This window comes from Polypterus senegalus, chromosome 4 (assembly GCF_016835505.1).
Source record: "Polypterus senegalus isolate Bchr_013 chromosome 4, ASM1683550v1, whole genome shotgun sequence".
NCBI lineage: Eukaryota > Metazoa > Chordata > Cladistia > Polypteriformes > Polypteridae > Polypterus > Polypterus senegalus.
The window spans coordinates 234,736,335-234,751,996 of record NC_053157.1 but is presented as its reverse complement, the minus strand read 5'-3'; the positions used below and the strand labels follow the sequence as shown (position 1 = coordinate 234,751,996).

At 40.9% G+C, this 15,662-nt stretch overlaps 1 protein-coding gene across 1 annotated transcript in view; it reads left to right on the top strand.

The window, feature by feature from the left end:
• The window catches only part of LOC120528183 (zinc finger protein 501-like), a 29,884-nt gene extending 14,992 nt beyond the window's left edge, over window positions 1-14,892 (top strand). The window contains exon 3 of the mRNA XM_039752268.1: window positions 12,132-14,892. Within this exon, the coding sequence (XP_039608202.1) occupies window positions 12,132-13,129 (998 nt within the window). The 3' untranslated portion in view covers window positions 13,130-14,892. The remainder of the gene's footprint in view (window positions 1-12,131) is intronic.
• The last annotated feature ends 770 nt before the right edge of the window (window positions 14,893-15,662 follow it).

Sequence of the window (15,662 nt, the reverse complement as noted above, 5' to 3'; positions counted from 1 at the left end):
GACACCACCTTTTTTAAGCATATCTAATATTGTTTGAAAATCATTTAAATGGTTCTGTTTTGTTTGTTACAAAATGGTAAAACATTAAAGGCTAAACTGCCTATTGAAAATGACAAGAATTTGTGTATATCAGATTTAAATTATTTGGCCATCTGTCCCTTTTGTAATTTTGGTCAGCAAGAAGCAAAAGGAAAAGATAAAGAAATAAAAGCAAAGAGAGGCTGGAAAGAGGTGTTCAATAATAATATTCAGATGTTAAGTAAATCTCAAACACTCGGTGAAAAAATGGATGTCACCGGGTTCTTTTACCTCAAATGGACGGGGATTGAGTCGATTTGTCAGACTTGTGGCGAACGAAGAGCAAATGTTCACGGGCCCATTTCAAGACTTGAAAAGTGTAGTTCCTTCCTGCAGTGGACTGGTGACATCTACGTCAGATGACACAAAGAAATTACAAACATATTGTGACCATTTTGAAGCTTATGTAGCGCCAAAAGCAAACCCGATATTCCTGCACGCTACAAATGTAATGAAAAGGTTTAGGCACCTAGTGAATTATTTGAACTACGGCCGCTACTCAGACTGTGCCTATGGTAGTGATGTGCAACGAATGAGTGAACTAATGCTTTTGTTCTTTTCTTGGTCTCTGAACGAACGTTCTGATACAATGATATTAAAGAACAAATCTTTTTGAGGTATGTGCAGTGCATGCTAGTTTGATATTGCACTCCATAACAGTCCGGAGCCGCCATCTTGGCTTCACTTAAATGGCTGCTGTCTTCAGTAAACCGTTTCAGCAAAACAGTCATGGCGCCAGCTAGCCAATGAGTGACTTGTTACGTGACGCCAAGCACCTCCCATTGACTGGTTCACTCTGATTGACTCCCTCAGCATACTGACTGACAGAATGAACCAGTACGCCCCTACTGGTCTGGAGAACCACTGCAAGTTCACTCACAAACTGCAGTACAGTGAATCTCCGTTCAGGTCACTGATGATATATGTATGGGAGATTACATCACAAAGGACGGGGTATAAAAGAAGGAAATTGAGGGAGATTAATCCAAAATTAAAATAAATTTTATTTAGTCACACAAGATACAAGCACTCACGTTATGTTCCTTTCTCTAGGTTATAACATTTGATTTTTTTTTATTATTATTATGAGTGAATGATTTATTTTGTTGCTTGCTTTTTACATTGTTTATATTGTTTGGTGGTCACAGTTGTTTACAGATTTGTAGATTTTAAACTACAATATAACTTGTTGTTTTTGAAGTGAACGAATCAAATCATTTGGGTGAACAGAACAAAATGAATCGAATCACTAAAAACAATTGTTTTGCACATCACCAACGTATTGAAATAACTTGAGTCATCTGTTACTTTAAATGTAAGGCTGATGGGACTGACGGCATATTATGGGATGCTATGTACATCTCTCTCTATATATAAAATCCAACATCTGTCTGCTTTTTCTGTCTCATTTATCTTCACATTGACACAGTATGAGATGTGATTCCACAACTATCTCTCCATCTGTTTTGTAAACCTACTTATCCAGATCAGCTCTTCATCAGTGGCTAAGTAACGTTTCACCCGAGTGAACAGACTTCAAATATCCATAATGTTAAGAAAGCACGGCTAACGTGTTTCAGGGACACAAAGATCCTCTTCTTCAGTACAAAGAGCATGTGAACATCTATCTATACATATATAAATGGATGGATGTATATAAATATACATCCATCCATCCATACAGGGGGTCCTCGGGTTACGACACAGTACCGTTCCTACAACAGTGATGCAACCCGAATTTTGGTGTAAGTTGAAACACACTCTAGCCTAAGTCACTTACCTATCTTAACACATTTGCAAAATCATAATCTAGAACATAAAAACACAAATATCAAGCCTGAGAAAAAAGACAAGGACATAAATATACTGTACTGTAGTAACAGAAAAAATGAAATGAAAATCCTTACCTTTATTCCTTCTCATGTCTCAATTTTTTTTAAGTTTTTATGGAAGTGAGCGTTGTAAACACAAAATGTATGTTGAAACGTTGTAACCTGAGGACCCCCCTGTGTGTGTGTGTGTGTGTGTATATATATAAAATATACAGTGCATCCAGAAAGTATTCACAGCGCATCATTTTTTCCACATTTTGTTATGTTTCAGCCTTATTCCAAAATGGATCAAATTCATTTTATCGTCAGAATTCTACACACAACACCCCATAATAACAACGTGAAAAACGTTTACTTGAGGTTTTTGCAAATTTATTAAAAATAAAAACACTAAGAAAGCACCTGTACATAAGTGTTCACAGTCTTTGTCATGAAGCTCCAAATTGAGCTCAGGTCCATCCTGTTTCCCCTGATCATCCTTGAGATGTTTCTGCAGCTTCATTGGAGTCCACCTGTGGTAAATTCAGTTGATGTGACATGATTTGGAAAGGCACACACCTGTCTATAGAAGGTCCCACAGTTGACAGTTCATGTCAGAGCACAAACCAAGCATGAAGTCAAAGGAATTGTCTGGTGACCTCAGAGACAGGATTGTCTCAAGGCACAAATCTGGAAAAAGTAACAGAAACAGTTCTGCTGCTTTGAAGGTCCCAATGAGCACAGTGGCCTCCATCATCTGTAAGTAGAAGATGTTCGAAACCACCAGGACTCTTTCTAGAGCTGGCCGGCCATCTAAACTGAGCAATCGGGGAGAAGGGCCTTAGTCAGGGAGGTGACCAAGAACACGATGGTCACTCTGTCAGAGCTCCAGAGGTCCTCTGTGGAGAGAGGAGAACCTTCCAGAATGATAACCATCTCTGCAGCAATCCACCAATCAGGTCTGTATGGTAGAGTGGCCAGACGGAAGCCACTCCTTAGTAAAAGGCACATGGCAGCCCACCTGGAGTTTGTCAAAAGGCACCTGAAGGACTCTCAGACCATGAGAAACAAAATTCTCTGGTCTGAGGAGACAAAGATTGAACTCTTTGGTGTGAATGCCAGGCATCATGTTTGGAGGAAACCAGGCACCGCTCATCACCAGGCCAATACCATCCCTACAGTGAAGCATGGTGGTGGCAGCATCATGCTTTGGGGGGCAGGAACTGGGAGACTAGTCAGGATAAAGGGAAAGATGACTACAGAAATGTACAGAGACATCCTGGATGAAAACCTGCTCCAGAGCGCTCTTGACCTCAGACTGGGGCGACGGTTCATCTTTCAGCAGGACAACGACCCTAAGCACACAGCCAAGATATCAAAGGAGTGGCTTCAGGACAACTCTGTGAATGTCCTTGAGTGGCCCAGCCAGAGCCCAGACTTGAATCGGATTGAACATCTCTGGAGAGATCTTAAAATGGCTGTGCACCGACGCTTCCCATCCAACCTGATGGAGCTTGAGAGGTGCTGCAAAGAGGAATGGGCGAAACTGGCCAAGGATAGGAGTGCCAAGCTTGTGGCTTCATATTCAAAAAGACTTGAGGCTGGAATTGCTGCCAAAGGTGCATCGACAAAGTATTGAGCAAAGGCTGTGAATACTTATGGACATGGGATTTCTCAGTTTTTTTATTTTTAATAAATTTGCAAAGACCACAAGTAAACTTTTTTCACGTTGTCATTATGGGGTGTTGTGTGTAGAATTCTAAAGGAAAAAAATGAATTTAATCCATTTTGGAATAAGGCTGTAACATAACAAAATGTGGAAAAAATGAGGCGCTGGGAATACTTTCCATATGCTCTGTACTGTGTTGATCTTTTCTTTGTAGGCCTCATTCCGTTTTCTGTAAACAGTAGAATGATGAGCTTTACCATAAAGCTCTACCTTGGTCTCATCTGTCCACAAGATGTTTGCCCAGAAGGATTTTGCCTTCCTCAAGTACATTTTGGCAAACTCCAGTCTGGCTATTTTATGTTTCTGTGTCAGCAGTAGGGTCCTCCTGGCCCTCCTGCCATAGCGTTTCATTTCGTTCAGATGTCGACTGATAGTTTGAGCTGACACTGTCGCACCCTGAGTCTGCAGAACAGCTTGAATATGTTTTGAAGATGATTGGGCTGTTTATCCACCATTCATACTGTCCTTCATTGCAGTCTTTTATCAATTTTTGTCTTCCATCCACGTCCAGGGAGATTAGCTACAGTGCCATGTGTTGTGAACTTGTTGATTATGTTGCGCACAGCGGACAAAGGAAAATGAAGATCTCTGGAGATGGACTTGTGGAAAAATATGAACAATCTCAAGGCTACAAGTCCTCAGACAATTCTCTGCTCTTCTTTCTGTTCTCCATGCTTAGTGTGGCCCACTCAGACACACAACAGAAAGGTTGAGTCAACATGTCTCCATTTTAACTGGCTTCAGGTGTGATTGCTATATTGCCAGCACCTGTTTCTGGCCACAGGTGAGTTCAAACGAGTATCATATGCTTGAAATAAAATAATTTACCCACAATTTGGAAAAAGGTGCCAATAATTTTGTCCAGCCCGGTTTTTGAGTTTTATGTGACATGATGTCAGATTTGGCTTTTTTTTTTTCTCTGCTTTTTTGTGTTGTTCCAATGCACATAAAGGAAATAAATGTGTTTATACCAAAACATTTGGAACTGCAACAATTTTCTGGGAGAAATGGTGCATTTTCTGGAATAATTCCAGGGGTGCCTACAATTTCGGCCATGACTGTATCTGTAATTACTGACCATGTTATAGAAGTCACATTCTCTAAGCTATTCAGTTATAATATATACTGCTTGTCGGTGTTACAATATACTAGTTAGGCGTCACCGTGAGTGGGGATTAATTATGTATGTATGTAGACAGATACTTTAATAATCCCAAGGGGAAATTCACAAGTAGTAATAAGTGTCCAGGGAATGAGTCCACATAAAAGAAAGTGGTAGAAGTGATCAGAGAGAGAGAGAGAGAAAAAGGTAGAAAGATAAAGTCGTACACAGAGCTGCTGGACAGGCTGCCACTCACGGCGGCGCCTGAGTTAGGTATCTATCTATCTACCTACCTATCTGGTGGTCCAGATCTAATTATGCAGTTTTCATTATGCTATAACTTAAGTTTATTACATAGAAAATCATGAAGAATCGTCCCTGCATAAATCAAAGTCATCCAGATGATCTGGATCTGCATAATTAGATCTGGACCACCCTCTATCTATCATGCCAGTTGTTGCACAGGTTAAACCCAAAACAATTTAAATTCACAATAATTCTATAGTATTTCCATTGATAAAACAGTAGTACTGTATATTTAATAAATACATGTTGCTTTTTTGTGCCTACAGCTAATTAACCTCCTGTATCAGTGATCATGCCACGGTTCAAATCCTTTTTGAAAGATGTTGCTGTAGAAAAACAGATATTAGAATGTGACAAAAATGTCTTCTGTAATGGAGGTTTAATATGATAATCGGGTCTCGGGGTCCAAAACCCCAAAGCAAAGGAGGTTAATATCCGAAACTCTTGATCCGATGTGCCATCTACAATTCAGGACCCACAATGATCTTTTGACATCAACGGTCACCAGCACAGGTGAGTTGCAGTGGGCAGGGACCCATTATGGTCCCTTGGACTGGAACTGAAGTACGTTGTAATAACGGAGGTCCAGTAGTCCACCTAATCTGTGGCTTGGACCCGGCCTAACAAGTCTGGTTTCTCCTTGGAGTTGGATGATTTATTTGTCTGCAGTCCTTTATCACAGCCCAATCTCCAGGTTCAAAATCAAGTGCTATTACCTCTGGTGTGCTCGGAAAAGCAGCTTTTACCTGCAGGTACACATGTTTAGCTCAATATTAGTCAGTATTGCAATACTTTGTTAACGTGTGGATCACAAAAATAATGTCTGATGAGGTGTTAGGCCTGTTTCTTGGGGGCACCTTTTGTTAACAGTAATGCTGACATTAAAACAAATTGTCATTTTATCCAGTCTCTGCTTGTCTTTTGGCCAATTTCTTTTTAACATTCAAAAATGAATTCTGAAATGGTGATAAGCACAATGTTCAACTTTCAATTCAATTTGTCGGTTATACTCAAAATAAATTCTTAATTGAAAAGCAGTTCCATTATATACAATTTGGCTGTTGTTGCAAAGTCCACTCAGTTCAAATTATATCCAATGTATCAAGTAAATCATCACAAAAATAAAGTCAATCTTAACATATACCAAGGGAAAAGCATTCAATTGGTTTCACAATATTCAAATTATTGCCACATAACCGGTCAGGTCAGGTCAGGTCAGGTTGAGGAGTATGCACTGGTACAGCGTGTGGCCGCACCTGCCACACAATGAAATAGCTCGGGATTCCTGTTAGTGAACCCACAGTCAGACACGCGGTTCAGTCCCACCATCCCAGAAATGACCCTCTATCTATCTGCCACAACCAGGTTTTACGTGGGTGCCCCCTTGGTGTGGTCCAGCTGCTCGGATCCTCAACAATGACGATCATCCTTGAGGAATCGCCCCATATGGCCGTCCTGCTGTAACGGACTCTCCCTCACAATGCAGGTCACGTGTCTCATTCAGGACTCCATGAGCAACACAAAGTCAAACCAGCGGTACCCAGAGATTCTCTGGAGAGACACAGTACCTTCGGTACATAACTTTTGCTGTTTAGCCTCAAAAACTAAAATTAAAATTAATTTACTATAGCCTATCATAAAATCCCCAGCCATTGACACTTATGTTAGTTTTCCTATTACTATTTTATTTTTATAGGAAATATGGAAAAAGAAGAGTATCGGGCAGTAAGAACCCTGAAACCAATCGCGTAAATACAGTGGTGTGAAAAACTATTTGCCCCCTTCCTGATTTCTTATTCTTTTGCATGTTTGTCCCACAAAATGTTTCTGATCATCAAACACATTTAACCATTAGTCAAATATAACACAAGTAAACACAAAATGCAGTTTTTAAATGATGGTTTTTATTATTTAGGGAGAAAAAAATCCAAACCTACATAGCCCTGTGTGAAAAAGTAATTGCCCCCTGAACCTAATAACTGGTTGGGCCACCCTCAGCAGCAATAACTGCAATCAAGCGTTTGCGATAACTTGCAATGAGTCTTTTACAGCGCTCTGGAGGAATTTTGGCCCACTCATCTTTGCAGAATTGTTGTCATTCAGCTTTATTTGAGGGTTTTCTAGCATGAACCGCCTTTTTAAGGTCATGCCATAGCATCTCAATTGGATTCAGGTCAGGACTTTGACGAGGCCACTCCAAAGTCTTCATTTTGTTTTTCTTCAGCCATTCAGAGGTGGATTTGCTGGTGTGTTTTGGGTCATTGTCCTGTTGCAGCACCCAAGATCGCTTCAGCTTGAGTTGACGAACAGATGGCCGGACATTCTCCTTCAGGATTTTTTAGTAGACAGTAGAATTCATGGTTCCATCTATCACAGCAAGCCTTCCAGGTCCTGAAGCAGCAAAACAACCCCAGACCATCACACTACCACCACCATATTTTACTGTTGGTATGATGTTCTTTTTCTGAAGTGCTGTGTTCCTTTTATGCCAGATGTAATGGGACATTTGCCTTCCAAAACGTTCAACTTTTGTCTCATCAGTCCACAAGGTATTTTCCCAAAAGTCTTGGCAATCATTGAGATGTTTCTTAGCAAAATTCAGACGAGCCCTAATGTTCTTTTTGCTTAACAGTGGTTTGCGTCTTGGAAATCTGCCATGCAGGTCGTTTTTGCAGGCCAGTCTCTTTCTTATGGTGGAGTCGTGAACACTGACCTTAATTGAGGCAAGTGAGGCCTGCAGTTCTTTAGACGTTGTCCTGGGGTCTTTTGTGACCTCTCGGATGAGTCGTCTCTGCACTCTTGGGGTAATTTTGGTCGGCCGGCCACTCCTGGGAAGGTTCACCACTGTTCCATGTTTTTGCCATTTGTGGATAATGGCTCTCACTGTGGTTTGCTGGAGTCCCAAAGCTTTAGAAATGGCTTTATAACCTTTACCAGACTAATAGATCTCAATGACTTCTGTTCTCATTTGTTCCTGAATTTCTTTGGATCTTGGCATGATGTCTAGCTTTTGAGGTGCTTTTGGTCTACTTCTCTGTGTCAGGCAGCTCCTATTGAAGTGATTTCTTGATTGAAACAGGAGTGGCAGTAATCAGGCCTGGGGGTGGCTACGGAAATTGAACTCAGGTGTGATACACCACAGTTAGGTTGTTTTTGAACAAGGGGGCAATTACTTTTTCACACAGGGCCATGTAGGTTTGGATTTTTTTTCTCCCTAAATAATAAAAACCATATAAATGAAGACTTTGAAGTGGCCTAGTCAAAGTCCTGACCTGAATCCAATTGAGATGCTATGGCATGACCTTAAAAAGGCGCTTCATGCTAGAAAACCCTCCAATAAAGCTGAATTACATCAATTCTGCAAAGATGAGTGGGCCACAATTCCTCCAGAGCGCTGTAAAAGACTCATTGCAAGTTATCACAAACGCTTGATTGCAGGTATTGCTGCTAAGGGTGGCCTAACCAGTTATTAGGTTCAGGGGGCAATTACTTTTTCACACAGGGCCATGTAGGTTTGGATTTTTTCTCCCTAAATAATAAAAACCATCATTTAAAAACTGCATTTTGTGTTTACTTGTGTTATATTTGACTAATGGTTAAATGTGTTTGATGATCAGAAACATTTTGTGTGACAAACATGCAAAAGAATAAGAAATCAGCAAGGGGGCAAATAGTTTTTCACACCACTGTACAACAACTTGATTAAGAGCCGAATGTCATAATGTAACTCTCTTAAAGAAAACAAAAATACGTCCAGGGATGGAAAACAAAAAAGAGAGAAGGCAGAGTGGTGTGAAGTTTATTACTTAAAGAGCCATGTTCTATAGAGGCTCCATCAGAAATTAAGCAACGTATAAATTAGTTTGTCTCTCTGTTCACTGTATCCGTTAATGGATGGCAACGCAATGCCAGTGGTCTCTTCCACACTCTGGACCGGTGAATTCCTAATTCTGTTAGAGAGGAGAACAAAAATGAACTAAAGCAGAGAGGCTTCACATTCCCTTTTCCTAATTTCATAATATTCTTCAAATATGTGCAATCTCTGATTTTAAATCCTTTACAAAAGAAATTCATATTTGACTTTCTCTAACGCTAGCGGGGTAATTCATGTAAAATATATTGTAATCATTTCCCACATAAAGTTCCTAAAATTATTTCAAATGTTACTTTGATCAGCAGGAATCCTCTGGAAATTTACATACTAACATATCTTAACTTGTTATCCAAAAGCTTTCAACATATACCAGTTATGTTTCTTTAGGCTAAAATTTTACTAATTAAATCAACACAAGCATTTCTACCCATGGCTTTAGAATTTAACAAAGTGTCCAGAATGCTTCATTAGAACTTCAAATTATAGGAAATAAAACTAAACCTGGGCGGCACGGTGGCACAGTGGTAGCGCTGCTGCCTCGCAGTTAGGAGACCCGGGTTTGCTTCTCCTCCCTGTGTGGAGTTTGTATGTTCTTTCCATGTCTGCGTGGGTTTCCTCCCACAGTCCAAAGACATGCAGGTTAGGTGGAGTGGCGATCCTAAATTGTCCCTAGTGTGTGGTGTGTGTCCTGTGGTGGGTTGGCACCCTGCCCAGGATTGGTTCCTGCCTTGTGCCCTGTGTTGGCTGGGATTGGCTCCAGCAGACCCCCGTGACCGTGTGTTCAGATTCAGCAGGTTGGAAAATGGATGGACGGAAAACTAAACCTTCCATCAGTTATGTAGTCATTCAAATGACATTCTGTTCTATTTCACATTTAATGGATGCAAATTATTTATGAACAAGGAGTGGACGGATAAAGAAATCAATATATGACATTGCATCAGATATCTTTATAATTTAAAATCTATTTGTATTTAAAATGCATCCAGGGCAGTCGATGCATCACTCAATTGCATACTGAGAATCGTGGGTTCTGCTCATTTGCCAAGTTTATCGATGTTTAATAACGTGGATTTCTTTTACCCATAACCGCCTGGGTTGTTGCACACTCTTTTGCTGATGTCTTCTGAGTAACAAAATGAATCTATCTTCTAACTTATCTTTTCCAACATGTTGGTTGTACAGAGAGATGACCAATTTTAAGAATACCATTTTCTGTAAGACCAGCTATGTAAAACCCCAATCGCTCATCATCACATCAGAGCACAGGGCAGTCCTTATAAATGACATTCATGTGTGTGGCCAGTCAGCCATTGTGAGCAGGGCAAACTAATCAGGAGGAGTGACATTGGGTCACCACACCTGGGGCAGAAGTTGCAGCTTCCTTTTTTGGTTGTGTCTTGAATACAGATAGCAATTAATTAAAAGTAAATAATGTGATTATAATAATATATAATAATTAAATAAAAAATAATGATATAATAATATAAATAATTTATTTTATCACAACACTACTTACATTTTGCTAACAGTGCTAACCATTCTGTGGCTTCATTGCTAAGTGCAACAGAAGGTTTCTAGTAGCATGCCCCCGGTATTCTCAGTGGATGTTGTCATTGCCATGACCGTATAAAATCCATAATTGAATTCAATCATGAAAAATTCTCTCTCCAACTTTGTGGATACCTGTAAAGAACTCTGTTATGTGATTCCTGATTTTTGATCCTTGCTAGTTTTCATCTTTATGATTTTGTCTCTTCCTTGGGTTTTGTTTGCAGTTGGTTTTCCTGCCTGTCATTGCAGGTGTGAACTTGGCCCAGACACAGACAGGCGGACATGTTGTTTATCAAACCACCACACGTTTATTTACAATGATTGGTCATTCAGACCCAGTTCAATGGTCACTAAGACCCAGTTCAAGGTGCACAATACCCCAAATAACACACAGTCCTGGCCACAATGCCTTGTCTTCGGGCCGCCTCCACAGCTCCTCTTGCCTCGTCCTCCTTCCACCCGACTCTAGCCTCGAATGAATGGAGACGGCCCCTTTTATATGGTACCCGGATGAGCACCAGGTGTTCCCGGCATTCCTCCTCTGGCCATGCCCCAGCGTGGCGGAAGTGCCGGCTGTCTTCCCGACTGCTCTCCGGGTGCCGTCATAAATCTTCCCCCCAACACTTCCTGGTGTGGCGGAAGTGCTGGGGTAACAGGTCCCCAAGGCATTGGGGCGCCTCCTGGCGGTGACCACAAGCCCCTACAGGGTAGGGCTTCCATGCCCTGTACCCGTGGCCCCCAAAGCAACCCGAAAGGCAACCCCCCATGTGATCCGGTCCTTCCCGTCGTCCCGGCCGGGTCATGGCCCCTGGCATCCCTGACACAGGTTTCCTGTGCTTCTATTTGAATTTCCAGGTTAAGCACAGCTCAATTCTACACCTTGTTGGCATCATAACAGATTGCTAAATGCGTGATATATGTCTGTATATAATCAGATATTCTGGAAATTCTGAAAAATGTTCTTGGATGCAGTTTTCACTTGTCACAGTATTGTTTGAAGTGTTTGAGAGCTGACAATCGGCCATTATAAACTAGTACATTTACAACCAAGCTGGGCAAGTCAAAGAGAAGCTTTTATATTTGAATATTGATATTTAATTGTCCAATGTAGAAACTCAGAACAGTAATGTACTTGGTCATTGGTCTCCTATACATTGTCTCATAGACACTCTCACATTCTTAATAACAGACACATTTTCTTTCTGTTATTACAGATCAAGTGATATGTCTTGTTCAGTTGCTGAAAAGACCTCCAGTGTCTCTGTTGTATGTTCTTTTGTCCCATGACACACTATTCATCCCATCAGATTCACACTTCAAGTCAAAAATACTCAACCTACAGGTACTGCACTCTCCTCCATGCATCTTTCAGTCCTCACAGTGATCTGATGTCTGGGCGGCTTACATTTTACAACAGTGCACAAAATTAATGGATTGCCTAAGAAAATTTTGAGGTGATGGTTAAGACTTTGCTTCTGTGAAATTGACTGGGCCTTTGATTTGAAAACAAGGCTTATTCAACCAAGACTTAATCAGCCAAGTCTCACGTTCATAAGCACTCAGACTACCCTAGGAATGGAACTGATGGCTGAGCCAGAGACGCCAACCATTGTGCTACCTACCTCATGTTAAAGTTTTATTTATTTAAAAATATTTCAATTCTTTGTTTCATTGCAGATTTATGTGTGAATATCCGCTTCTCCCCATCTTCACCTGCTCAGCCCTTTCTTGAGTGCAAACTGGAACAGAAACAGGACAAAGAGAAGATGAAGATATCAACAAGAGGATCAGAAAATTTGGCAATGGTCTCTTTCCAGTGTAATTCTCTTGCTGTGAGAGAAGCTGTCAAAACTGACCAAGAACAAGGACATAACACGGATCAAGAGGCTTTGTGCACTGGTCAAGAATGTGGAGAAACTTTGAAAAACAAGTCTGACTGTAAAGATAACAAGTCAGTTCATTCAAAGCCAAAGCCATATTGCTGTTCCGAATGTGGCAAAAGTTTCCTCCATAACAGCAAGCTTCAGACACACACAAGAATTCATACTGGAGAAAAGCCTTTTTGCTGTTCTGAATGTGGCAAAAGATTTACCAAGCGTAGCAATCTGCAGAGTCACACAAGAAATCATACTGGAGAAAAGAGATATTATTGTTCTGAATGTGGCAAAAGATTTAGCCAGATTAGCAGTCTTCAACGTCACACAAGAATTCACACTGGAGAGAAGCCGTATTGCTGTTCTGAATGTGGCAAAAGATTTAGCCAGATTAGCAGTCTTCAGCGTCACACAAAAATTCATACTGGAGAAAGGCCATATTGCTGTTCTGAATGTGGTAAAGGATTTATCCGGAGTAGTGATCTTCAGAGTCACACAAGGATTCATACTGGGGAGAAGTCATATTCTTGCTTAGAATGTGGCAAACGATTTTCTGTCAAGTCCAATCTCCAGAAACACAACAGAATCCACACAGGAGAAAAGTCATATTGCTGTTCTGAATGTGGAAAACGATTTTCTGACAGTTCCAGTCTGTCAACCCATAAGAGAATCCACACTGGAGAAAAGCCATATGGCTGTGCTGAATGTGGCAAAAGGTTTAGCCAGATTAACGATCTTCAGAGTCACACAAGGATTCATACTAGGGAGAAGTCATATTCTTGCTTAGATTGTGGCAAATGATTTTCTGTGAAGTCCAATCTCCAGAAACACAACAGAATCCACACAGGAGAAAAATCATATTGCTGTTCTGAATGTGGAAAATGTTTTTCTGACAGTTCCAGTTTGTCAATCCATAAAATAATCCATACTAGAGAAAAGCCATTTGAATGTGTTGAGTGTGGGAAAGGTTACTTCTTTAACAGCAAGCTTCAGGCACACATAAGATTTCATACTGGAGATGTGGAATAGAACTACTGAGATTGTACCAGTGGTGCTGGGATCAATAGGCATTATTAAAAAAAAAAAAATTTCCAGGCCAATCTGAATGCCTCACCCATCAACATCACTCCATTTGAATTACAGAAGGATGCACTATTAGAAACAATACAAAGTACTACACTGAGCACTGGAAGCAAACCTAAGAAAATAACAACAGTAGCCGTGCAAAAATCACTCCAGAAAAACAAACACACTTCAGGATTCACAAGGGAGGTTCAATCCTGTCCTGAAAAGTAAGCAGGTTAAACCGTTCTTGAGAAATCAATCCCCCAAGAGAGAAAGCTGTACTGCTGTTCTGAATGTGGCAAAAGATTTAGCATGTGTAGCAGTCTTGGTGTGCACAATCAGATTCATACTGGGGAGAAGCCATATACCTGTGCTGAATGTGAAAAAAGATTTTTTTAGGAGTACCACAATAGAATTCACACAGAATCCTGCACCTTCAATTTCATTGTTCTTTTGCAAAAATGACAATGACAATAAAGATCTATCTATCATATAATGCCTTTCTCTATCTGTCCTTCTATCTATATTGCTGTTGTGATTGTGGATTATGATTTTCTGACAAAATGCATAAAAGAATCCACTGGAGAAAAGCCCTATGGCTGCTCTGAATGTGGCAAACGATTTTCTGTCAGTGTTGGTCTCAAACGACATGCAGGAATCCACATTGGAGAAATGGCATATTTCTGTTCTGAATGTGGCAAACAATTTCCTGACAGTAGCCATAATTTTGGCAGCATAAACAACTTCATACTGGAGGGATGTCATAATGCTGTTCTCCATTTAGCAAAAGGATTCTCCCATAACCACTGTCTTTAAAATCACTTTAGAAGTCACACTGTGCTGCAGTTGTGAATGTGCCAGATGATTGTCCCATAACAGCCGCCTGCCCAATCATTCATAGATTCACACTGAAGGAAATCCTTACTGCTGCTGTAAGTGTGGTAAAGGATTCTCGCTATTAAGTAATTTTCATGGTCACTTCAGACTTATTTCTATTCTGGATTCTCATTGTTGTCATGAGGGTGGTAAGCGATTTTTCAATCAGCAGTTGACTTCATAACCATAAAGGAATTCACACAGAGGTAAGAAGCCTCAGGGCTGTTCTGAATGTGCCAAGTATTTCCCGCACAGCAGGAGTCTTAATGGCAACCGGACCACTTACACTGGAGCTGCCATGACAAAGTTAGTGAGAGGATAGAGAATGAAGGAATGGAAGGAAAGTTGAAATGTAACTCTCCAAACTACTCCAGTTTTGATGAGTAATGGTGGCCTAACACATTAAACATAAAAATAATTAAAAGTAATGTGCATTATTTAATGAGATCTCTGTAACATAATGCTTAGGTATTTTTGTTCCAGTAAATTGTTCTACTTGGGTATGGGGGGTGAGGGGGATAGTGTAACTATGAAAGCTTATTTTCACCTTTTTAAAAAAATAAAAAATTATGTATTATTTCATAGAAGTTTCCCCTTTAATTGCAAAGACCATGTTGCCTGATGCTTTCAGTGTCACATTATGTAGGTGTGCGCTCAGGTCTTCTGATGGCAGCTGAAGAAGAGGTTAAATGTACTGTAGCTTTAAATCAAGTCAAGCAAACTGAACAAGAGTTCTGACTCTACCTTTACTTCTGCATGGTCTGAGGGGTACATTTCATCAGCCCAGTTTAGGGGTTCATGTGCCAGGGATCATCGCAGCAGCACTGGATGTGAAGAAAGAAGCAAACTGGCACTCCATCGCAGGGCCCAAACAATCAATCCAAAGCAGAAAACAGTGTGCTGTGTGCAGTCCAGTAACATTAACGTTGTCATACCCCAGAGACCCTATCAGAAGCTTTTGCGGGAACTTTGGGAAATGAAGTATCGGGACCGAGAGTCACTGGGACAAAATGGGAGGCAGACACAGCTGTAACAAGTATAAAGGTGTTGTGGTGTAGCGGATCCAGGGCTCAGAAGAAAAGCCCAGTTTTAAATCGACAATCGCCGCACTCACGGCCTATAGAGGGGGCGTGGTAGTGTGGCCGGAGCAGTTCTGGGACGCTACGTGAGGCGGGCATTTCCTCACTTAAGTGCACAGGTGAGGAATTGTCCCGAAGCCGGGAGCTGCTAATCGTCACACTTGAGCCACATCCCCATAATATATAGGAGGAGCTCGAGTGCAAAGGGGGGAAAAAGAAAGTGAATGGAGGTTAAGAGAGAAAAACACATCGTGCAAGCGGGTGAAGGCAGGCTTGCTAGAGAGAGCTGGGAGGACAGCCCCTTGGAAGTGTTA